This window comes from Embiotoca jacksoni, unplaced genomic scaffold, assembly GCF_022577435.1.
Source record: "Embiotoca jacksoni isolate LCO1_2020_lvr unplaced genomic scaffold, fEmbJac1.0.p SCAF_34, whole genome shotgun sequence".
NCBI lineage: Eukaryota > Metazoa > Chordata > Actinopteri > Embiotocidae > Embiotoca > Embiotoca jacksoni.
In genome coordinates this window covers 3,216,848-3,228,072 of record NW_027185386.1, presented here as the reverse complement: position 1 = coordinate 3,228,072, position 11,225 = coordinate 3,216,848, and the positions used below count along the sequence as shown (strand labels likewise).

Here is an 11,225-nt window from a genome sequence, read left to right as displayed (position 1 = left end):
CATATTTTGGACATGCTATAGTCTGACTTTTTTACCATATTTTGGACATGCTCTGGTATGACTTTTTTACCATATTTTGGACATGCTATAGTATGACTTTTTAACCATATTTTGGACATGCTATGGTATGACTTTTTTTTTACCATATTTTGGACAAAAATATTTGGACATATTTTGGACATGCTATAGTATGACTTTTTTACCATATTTTGGACATGCTATAGTCTGACTTGTTTTTTACCATATTTTGGACATGCAATAGTATGACTTTTTTACCATATTTTGGACATGCTATAGTATGACTTTTTTACCATATTTTGGACATGCTATAGTCTGACTTTTTTTTTACCATATTTTGGACATGCTATAGTTTGACTTTTTTTTTTTTACCATATTTTGGACGACATGCTACAGTATGACTTTTTTTACCATATTTTGGACATGCTATAGCATGACTTTTTTACCATATTTTGGACATGCTATAGTATGACTTTTTAACCATATTTTGGACATGCTATAGTCTGACTTTTTTACCATATTTTGGACATGCTATGGTATGACTTTTTTACCATATTTTGGACATGCTATAGTATGACTTTTTAACCATATTTTGGACATGCTATGGTATGAATTTTTTTTTACAATATTTTGGACAAAAATATTTGGACATATTTTGGACATGCTATAGTATGACTTTTTTACCATATTTTGGACATGGTATAGTCTGACTTTTTTTTTTACCATATTTTGGACATGCTATAGTTTGACTTTTTTTTTTTTTACCATATTTTGGACGACATGCTATAGTCTGACTTTTTTACCATATTTTGGACATGCTATAGTATGACTTTTTAACCATATTTTGGACATGCTATAGTCTGACTTTTTTACCATATTTTGGACATGCTATGGTATGACTTTTTTACCATATTTTGGACATGCAATAGTATGACTTTTTAACCATATTTTGGACATGCTATAGTTTGACTTTTTTTTTTTACCATATTTTGGACGACATGCTATAGTCTGACTTTTTTACCATATTTTGGACATGCTATAGTATGACTTTTTAACCATATTTTGGACATGCTATAGTCTGACTTTTTTACCATATTTTGTACATGCTATGGTATGACTTTTTTACCATATTTTGGACATGCTATAGTATGACTTTTTAACCATATTTTGGACATGCTATGGTATGACTTTTTTTTTACCATATTTTGGACAAAAATATTTGGACATATTTTGGACATGCTATAGTATGACTTTTTTACCATATTTTGGACATGCTATAGTCTGAATTTTTTTTACCATATTTTGGACAAAAATATTTGGACATATTTTGGACATGCTATAGTCTGACTTTTTTTTTTACCATATTTTGGACATGCTATAGTCTGACTTTTTTTTTTTACCATATTTTGGACGACATGCTATAGCATGACTTTTTTACCATATTTTGGACATGCTATAGTATGACTTTTTAACCATATTTTGGACATGCTATAGTATGACTTTTTAACCATATTTTGGACATGCTATAGTATGACTTTTTTACCATATTTTGGACATGCTCTGGTATGACTTTTTTACCATATTTTGGACATGCTATAGTATGACTTTTTAACCATGTTTTGGACATGCTATGGTATGACTTTTTTTTTACCATATTTTGGACAAAAATATTTGGACATATTTTGGACATGCTATAGTATGACTTTTTTACCATATTTTGGACATGCTATAGTCTGACTTGTTTTTTACCATATTTTGGACATGCAATAGTATGACTTTTTTACCATATTTTGGACATGCTATAGTATGACTTTTTTACCATATTTTGGACATGCTATAGTCTGACTTTTTTACCATATTTTGGACATGCTATGGTATGACTTTTTTACCATATTTTGGACGACATGCTATAGTCTGACTTTTTTACCATATTTTGGACATGCTATAGTATGACTTTTTAACCATATTTTGGACATGCTATAGTCTGACTTTTTTACCATATTTTGGACATGCTATGGTATGACTTTTTTACCATATTTTGGACATGCAATAGTATGACTTTTTAACCATATTTTGGACATGCTATGGTATGACTTTTTTTTTACCATATTTTGGACGACATGCTACAGTATGACTTTTTTTACCATATTTTGGACATGCTATAGTATGACTTTTTTTGTACCATATTTTGGACATGCTATAGTCTGAATTTTTTACCATATTTTGGACATGCTATAGTATGACTTTTTAACCGTATTTTGGACATGCTATAGTCTGACTTTTTTACCATATTTTGGACATGCTATGGTATGACTTTTTTACCATATTTTGGACATGCAATAGTATGACTTTTTAACCATATTTTGGACATGCTATGGTATGACTTTTTTTTTACCATATTTTGGACGACATGCTACAGTATGACTTTTTTTTACCATATTTTGGACATGCTATAGTATGACTTTTTTTTTTTTTACCATATTTTGGACAAAAATATTTGGACATATTTTGGACATGCTATAGTATGACTTTTTTACCATATTTTGGACATGCTATAGTATGACTTTTTTACCATTTTTTGGACATGCTATAGTATGACTTTTTAACCATATTTTGGACATGCTATAGTCTGACTTTTTTACCATATTTTGGACATACTATGGTATGACTTTTTTACCATATTTTGGACATGCTATAGTATGACTTTTTAACCATATTTTGGACATGCTATGGAATGACTTTTTTTTTACCATATTTTGGACAAAAATATTTGGACATATTTTGGACATGCTATAGTATGACTTTTTTACCATATTTTGGACATGCTATAGTCTGAATTTTTTTTACCATATTTTGGACAAAAATATTTGGACATATTTTGGACATGCTATAGTCTGACTTTTTTTTTTACCATATTTTGGACATGCTATAGTATGACTTTTTAACCATATTTTGGACATGCTATGGTATGACTTTTTTTTTACCATATTTTGGACAAAAATATTTGGACATATTTTGGACATGCTATAGTATGACTTTTTTACCATATTTTGGACATGCTATAGTCTGACTTGTTTTTTTACCATATTTTGGACATGCAATAGTATGACTTTTTTACCATATTTTGGACATGCTATAGTATGACTTTTTTACCATATTTTGGACATGCTATAGTCTGACTTTTTTTTTACCATATTTTGGACATGCTATAGTTTGACATTTTTTTTTTTTACCATATTTTGGACGACATGCTATAGTCTGACTTTTTTACCATATTTTGGACATGCTATAGTATGACTTTTTAACCATATTTTGGACATGCTATAGTCTGACTTTTTTACCATATTTTGGACATGCTATGGTATGACTTTTTTACCATATTTTGGACATGCTATAGTATGACTTTTTAACCATATTTTGGACATGCTATGGTATGACTTTTTTTTTACCATATTTTGGACAAAAATATTTGGACATATTTTGGACATGCTATAGTATGACTTTTTTACCATATTTTGGACATGCTATAGTCTGACTTGTTTTTTACCATATTTTGGACATGCAATAGTATGACTTTTTTACCATATTTTGGACATGCTATAGTATGACTTTTTTACCATATTTTGGACATGCTATAGTCTGACTTTTTTTTTACCATATTTTGGACGACATGCTATAGTCTGACTTTTTTACCATATTTTGGACATGCTATAGTATGACTTTTTAACCATATTTTGGACATGCTATAGTCTGACTTTTTTACCATATTTTGGACATGCTATGGTATGACTTTTTTACCATATTTTGGACATGCAATAGTATGACTTTTTAACCATATTTTGGACATGCTATGGTATGACATTTTTTTTTACCATATTTTGGACAAAAATATTTGGACATATTTTGGACATGCTATAGTATGACTTTTTTACCATATTTTGGACATGCTATAGTCTGAATTGTTTTTTACCATATTTTGGACAAAAATATTTGGACATATTTTGGACATGCTATAGTATGACTTTTTAACCATATTTTGGACATGCTATAGTCTGACTTTTTTTTTACCATATTTTGGACGACATGCTACAGTATGACTTTTTTTTACCATATTTTGGACATGCTATAGTATGACTTTTTTTGTACCATATTTTGGACATGCTATAGTTAGACTTTTTTTTTACCATATTTTGGACATGCTATAGTATGACTTTTTTTTTTTTACCATATTTTGGACAAAAATATTTGGACATATTTTGGACATGCTATAGTCTGACTTTTTTTTTACCATATTTTGGACATGCTATAGTATGACTTTTTTACCATATTTTGGACATGCTATAGTCTGACTTTTTTTTTTACCATATTTTGGACATGCTATAGTCTGACTTTTTTTTTTACCATATTTTGGACGACATGCTATAGCATGACTTTTTTACCATATTTTGGACATACTATAGTATGACTTTTTTTTTGCCATATTTTGGACATGCTATAGTATGACTTTTTAACCATATTTTGGACATGCTATGGTATGACTTATTTTTTACCATATTTTGGACAAAAATATTTGGACATATTTTGGACATGCTATAGTATGACTTTTTTTACCATATTTTGGACATGCTATAGTCTGAATTTTTTTTACCATATTTTGGACAAAAATATTTGGACATATTTTGGACATGCTATACTCTGACTTTTTTTTTTACCATATTTTGGACGACATGCTATAGCATGACTTTTTTACCATATTTTGGACATGCTATAGTCTGAATTTTTTTTACCATATTTTGGACAAAAATATTTGGACATATTTTGGACATGCTATAGTTAGACTTTTTTTTTTACCATATTTTGGACATGCTATAGTATGACTTTTTTACCATATTTTGGACATGCTGTAGTCTGACTTTTTTTTTACCATATTTTGGACATGCTATAATATGACTTTTTTACCATATTTTGGACATGCTATAGTCTGACTTTTTTTTTACCATATTTTGGACATGCTATCGTATGACTTTTTTACCATATTTTGGACATGCTATAGTCTGACTTTTTTTTGTACCTGGTACTTTCTGCAGCGACGCTGCTTGAAACTTTCGTAATGAACACGAACACCGGACGACTCGGAGGTGATTCTTTTTCGAGTGACGGTCGTTCAGTCAGACAGGCTTTCGGATCCAGAAGAGGACGGCAGCGAGATGGAAAGACAAACGTTCGGAAAAGTTTATTCCCTGTGAATGAAAAGAATTGCGGCAGCTCGCGTGGAACCTCAACAGAGGTGGAACCAGAACTACAAACACATATTGTCCATAACTTTTGCCCAATAGAAAACCGGAGTTTAGCCGTTAGCGGCAGGTAAAGGAGGCTGAAAGTGTTAAGGGTCCGGAGGTTCAAACAGTGGGACACTGAATTCTGCTAGTCTTGCAACTCCTTTGTGTTTGATTGGTGCAGGAAACAGGAGACAGCTCACAGCTGTGTTTCTGCAGGTCTAAATGTATCACAATATAGGAGGGTGAAGCCCGGAGAGATGAAGGGGGTGTGTGCTTTAATTTCAGCTGATTGGGTCTCTGTGTCCTCCCCCAGGACAGTTTCCATCCCTGATTAGGAGAGAGTTTATAAATAGTGGGGGCAAATCTGGGTGAAGGTTGCAGCTTCAGAGCAAAGACTGCAGCAGTCAGCGGCTGCTTTTGGTTTTATTTCACTTATTATGCAACAGGTGTTACACCTGTTCAGCTCATAGCAGGAAGGGTCAGGGGGGTGGCGGGGTTGGTCCAGAGAGCAGAGTCCACAGTCCTGGGGATCAAATGATTGTCCTACTTAATTAATGAAGATAAATATCATGTTTCATTACCATCAGTAAACTGAAAATCATAAATGACTAAACTAACGCCAACTAGCTTCAGGTTACAGTGAAAGCTGTAATTTTCTGTTTCAGCAACTTTTACATTCTTATTTTATGATCTTATTAAATGTAGTTTTCTGTTAATTTATGGATCGTGTTTAATCGTAAATATTCATAACAAAAAAAAAATCTGTGAAAGGTCCTCACAAAGATAGACACACTAACACACGCACACGCATACTAATCTGTCAATGGCCGACACATACAGCCACTCAATCAGTTCACACACTCCTCCCATCCCAGTCTGTCCCCCCCCCCACTGACATAGAGCCTTTAAATAGAGCTCCTCTCCAGCTATTCGGCCTCGGTGTTTGCTTCCCCGCAGTCAGCAGCTCTTCTTCACAAGTTCTCCTCAAACCCCAAAACCAAGGTAGAGATCTCACACACACACACACACACACACACACTCTTATTGTTATTATTATTTTTGTGTTTTTAGATGCTCTTTTAAATTTGTTATAATAGAATTGCAATAAGAACAAATACAACAAAAAGGAACATAATAAGAACAACACAATTTTAATACATTACGTGAACTGCATGTCGTGCGTGATTGACAGCTGCAGACACTCGTCACAAACAAACAAACCAGTAAATTATCTGCAGGAAACAAACTGATGCTGCAGTTTCTACTCATTTAGGTCTTTAAAAAAAAAAAAAAAAAAAAAAAAAAAAAAATCCTAGTGTTTGATTTTCCGTTTAATTCAGTTTGAGCTGCGACAGAAAAAAAACAAAACACTTGAACTTCACTTGCAGAAACACACAGGACCAACATGAGAAACACGTGAAGCTCCGGTAGATTCTCATGTGAAAGTGAATAAAAACATGTATGTCGGATTTAATCTGTAAAATAATTGAAGAGACTCTGAGATTAAAACAGAATTTTTGACCTAGATGAAGATCAGATTATTAATAATCTGGAAATGTAAACATTCTTCCAGGAATCTTTGAAAACAGGACTTCAAGTATTTTAAATTAAACTCTTTTTCCATCTGTTGTGATTTTTGCAGGGATATTTTGATGAAAATGTTATTTATTTTTCTAAACGTTCATGAATTCATGTTGAGATTTTTCTGAAGAATCAAATCAAATCAACTCGACATTGTTTCACAAACTTGAACCTTAATGTTCTTTAAAATTATCTTTTGGTTCTGACCCGTCACAGCTGTTAACCCCCCCCCCCCACACACACACACACACACACACCCAACCACCCCAGTCCTTCAGCTGTTTGAATGAATGAATCAAGCTCCTCAACAGTAAAAACATGTTGCATTTTGTCCTTGGTTTTGAGGTCAGAGGTCACAGGTGATCACGACCACTTCAGGAGGAACCTTTTATTTAACTGTCGAAACATTTTTACAGATAAAATCTGTACTGATTTTATTTCCAGTCACGTAAATCAGCAGAACTTCAGCTCGAACACTAATAATACTGAAACATGACGGGGGGAGGACTCGGTGGCTCCTGCCAGACACACCTGCTTCAGCTGCCATCAGCTGAATGCCAGCAGATACCAGCTGCAGTAAAATTAGCAGCGGCCGATGCTTTGTCCAGAGTTATGAGCCGGTGTCGGGTTTCAACAAACACTGAGGCGGTTCTGGTTCAGCTTCTTCAGCAGGAGCTCAAAGTTTCTGTAACGAGCAGAAATATAATATCACTGAGGCACGACGGAAACATCTGGCACATGACAGATGATTTTATTTAGAGCTCGGTAGTCGGGGAAACAGAGCAGTGACAGGAAGCAGCCAGCAGGTGGCAGCGCTGACTCACAATAGCAGATACAGAAGAAGTTGGACTGTCTGCCTGTTAGTCGTTTCAGGTTAAGTGCCTTAAAGTGTGATACCACCGAGGACCACTAGGGGCATATTAGGACTCTAACATGTTTGGGGGCGGGGCTTGTTCATTCTGAGGTCTTCAAACAAGAAAATGTTTCAGACAGTTTTTAATAAATAAATCTCCTCCAGAGACATTTTATCAGAAACTTCACAGCTAAAAATTAAATAATCAGTTTTTAATCATTAAAATGTTTTATTATGACCTTTAAGACCTTTTCGATGATGTCAGGCAGTTTGTTTGTTTGTTTGTCTGACTAACGAGATGCCCATGTCCACTTCCTCAGCAGACATGGAGCGTACCTTCATCGCTGTGAAGCCCGATGGCGTCCAGAGAGGACTGTGCGGTGAGATCATCAAGCGCTTCGAGCAGAGAGGTTTCAGGCTGGTAGCTGCCAAGTTCATGCAGGTAACCATGACGATGGACAGAAACTCAAAACAAAAACAAACAAACAAAAAGCAGGAGACCTTTTCGAGGGAAAAGAAACCTGGCTTAATGGTCACATTGATAGGGGGCGGAGCTTCTCACTTCGGCGCCCCCTGCTGTGTGGACGCTGATCGACTCACTGATGATGTATCTGCTGTTGTGTATTAAAGTTGTGTGCTAATATTGTGTTGTGTGACCTCCCTGTGTCCAGGCCTCCGAGGACCACATGAAGAACCACTACCTGGACCTGAAGGACATGCCTTTCTATGCTGGTCTCTGCAAATACATGGCCTCTGGACCCGTCCTCGCCATGGTAACGCACACACACACACGTGAACACACACGTTGTCCTCAGACAGATGGTTTCTGTTCAGAGACGTCGACTGATGGAAAATAAAACAAACGATTCGACAGATAATAAAGTCTGAACAGAATTTGATTCTTTAGTTCACTTCATGCAGAAAAAAAAAAGACTACAGCAATAATTTATTTACAGACAGACACCAGGTCAGGGCATCAGGTTTAGACTGGGTCTAGACCAGGTTTAGACTGGGTTTAGACTGGTTCTAGTCTTGGTTTTGGACTTCTAACTCGTCCAGACTTGAAGCACGGTTCTGGTTTAAAAATGTGTTCTTTTTATTGCGTTTTGACTCGTTTCAGCCTGATTTGGAACTTGTTTTCAGACTGGTTTCATAATGGTTTAAAACTTGGTGTTCTTTGCGGTTGTTTTACCGGGTTTAGACTTGTAGCCTCAGGAACGTGTTGACTTGATTTTGGGACTCTATGATGCTTAGATCAGGATGAATTTCAGCCCCCCGGTGTTGAAGTGTTGAACCTGAACGTCTCGTCGGCCAACAGGTGACAGGTGTGCTGGTGTGTTTCAGGTGTGGGAGGGTCAGAACATCGTGAAGCTGATCAGGATGATGCTGGGTGAGACCAACCCCGCTGACTCCAAGCCCGGTAGCATCCGTGGAGACCTGTGCATCAACATCGGCAGGTGAGCGAGCAACACAGTAAAAGGACAGGAGGAAGTGACATCAGAGACCTCAAGAAAAACAGCGATGACATCACGCACTTCAACAAAATGATATATTATTTATGTAAACGTTGTCACACGCTCATTAAGCAGCAGAGGACAATAAAATGTTGAAGAACTATGAATACAATTAAAAAAAGAATACGTCCCAAAAAATAAATAAATACATGAATAACATTAAAAAATGATAGATAAGTGGATGAGTCATTGATTAGTTATCGTTGATGAGATATTGATGAGTTATTGATGAGCCACTGACCGCCTCTGTGTCCTCAGGAACATCATCCACGGCAGCGACACACTGGAGAACGCCAAGAAAGAGGTCGCTCTGTGGTTCAAGGACGAAGAGTTTGTGAGCTACACCCCCTGCGCTCAGGCCTGGCTGTACGAGTAAACTCCGCCCACCCCGCCGACCTCCGACCTCCCCGCAGCTGATCCTCGGACTTGGTCCTCACCGATCAATCTGGAACGTGTAGCACTTATCAATAAAGTCTCATGTTAACAACATTCTGACCGTTTCTGTGTCCTTCAAAAGTTTTTAAAACTGCCATTAGCCTCGTTGGCGAAGCAAAGCTAACGGCTAACTGCTGACATGCTGTCTATTAGCAGTAACTATAAAGATGGCGGCGAAACAAATGTGGATCAGTCCGCCACTAAAAAAATAGTAAACAGACCCTTTCCTCTTGTTCCAGGAACATTTGATAAATGAAAGAGCTGCAACAAACGATTATTTTCTTTCATGATTAACCTGATGATATTATTATATTTGTTTTGTCTATAAAATGTCAAAAAAATGAATCACACGAAGTCCAAACTTCAGCAGCTTATTCAGAAATTGTTTGTTATCTGACTGGTCCAAAACCTCAAAAAAGTGATTCATCATTAATCAAAATACTGAAAACAAATTTCCACCGACTCAGAACTGCGACGATTAGGTAGGTAGGTAGGTATATACTTTATTAATCCCCGAGGGGAAATTTTTTCGCCACAGCAGCATACATACAGAAGCAATAATAGAAACAATAGAATAAAATAATAGAATAGAATAGAATAATAGAATAGAAAAGCAATAAAATAAAATAGCAGTAAATAGCAGTAAAAAATATAAATATAAAATATAAAATGCACAGTATATACAGTATATATACAGTACATTATATATCTATATATATTATATACAACAAACCAATAAACACAGTCAATATATATATATATATGTATATATATACATACAGTACAGTATATATCTATATATATAATATACAAGCAACCAAGAAACACAGTCAACAGTGTTATTGTTATTGATTAGTTGTTTAATTAGTTGACGGAAAATTAATTAGCAACTATTTTGATAATCGAGTAACTTAACTCGGGTAAAAATTGTCGCCGGTTTCAAGAAGCATATTTGGTTAATGCTGCGATCTTTTGCTCATGGTGGCGTGTAAAAGAGTTGAAATAGGCATCATTTCCTGTTTGAAGGGGGCGGGGCAGTATCACATGTCTGCTGAACCTACCGGGCAACAGGCTGCTTTTAGAAGGCGGCGGAGGGTGTGCATGAAGACACGTATGTTGCTGGGGTGGGTGGGGGGGGGGGGGGGTACATCTACACGTATGTTGCTGAACAGCAGTAATGTGACGCTGCAGTAATGTGACGCTGCAGTGATTCTGCATGCGATTAAAAAAAAGGACTCAAACAGACCCATCAGCTGAATCCTACCCTCTCCAGACGCCCGAGCCGACGAGCGCCGTCCAGACATCCAGGAGGGAAACCCATCAGGCTCATATCCAGATATCTAAAGTGCTGAAGAACCTCCTTCCTTTTACAGGCCTGAGAAGCCAAGACAGAAAAAGACCTGCAACACTTCCAGCTGGCGATACGCTGATGACGTTAACGCTCACCTTTCCAATTAATGTGACCTCCTTCAGACTCAGTCCGTTTACCAGCCCAGAGTTCAGCCTGGGTTGGGCAAACATTTTTTTTGTTTTAGACAAAATTCA

At 36.0% G+C, this 11,225-nt stretch overlaps 1 protein-coding gene across 2 annotated transcripts; it reads left to right on the top strand.

The window, feature by feature from the left end:
* Nucleotides 1–6,217: 6,217 nt before the first annotated feature.
* On the top strand, nt 6,218–9,734 carry LOC138207965 (nucleoside diphosphate kinase B-like). Of its 2 annotated transcripts, none has more exons than XM_069165574.1 (5): nt 6,218–6,299; nt 8,052–8,173; nt 8,403–8,504; nt 9,076–9,188; nt 9,504–9,734. In XM_069165574.1, the coding sequence occupies exons 2-5, from the start codon at nt 8,057–8,059 to the stop codon at nt 9,619–9,621; spliced, it is 450 nt and encodes a 149-aa protein (XP_069021675.1). In that variant the 5' UTR covers nt 6,218–6,299; nt 8,052–8,056; the 3' UTR covers nt 9,622–9,734. The 2 variants fall into 2 exon arrangements, with proteins under 2 accessions (XP_069021675.1, XP_069021676.1); XM_069165575.1 differs by having other exon boundaries at nt 6,230–6,299; nt 8,055–8,173.
* Nucleotides 9,735–11,225: the final 1,491 nt, after the last annotated feature.

Bases quoted from the DNA above. Each gene is read 5' to 3' on its own strand.
- LOC138207965 (XM_069165574.1), top strand. From the start codon at position 8,057: ATGGAGCGTACCTTCATCGCTGTGAAGCCCGATGGCGTCCAGAGAGGA. The intron at 8,174-8,402 runs GTAACCATGACG...CCCTGTGTCCAG, and splicing joins TAGCTGCCAAGTTCATGCAG to GCCTCCGAGGACCACATGAA. The intron at 9,189-9,503 runs GTGAGCGAGCAA...CTGTGTCCTCAG, and splicing joins CTGTGCATCAACATCGGCAG to GAACATCATCCACGGCAGCG.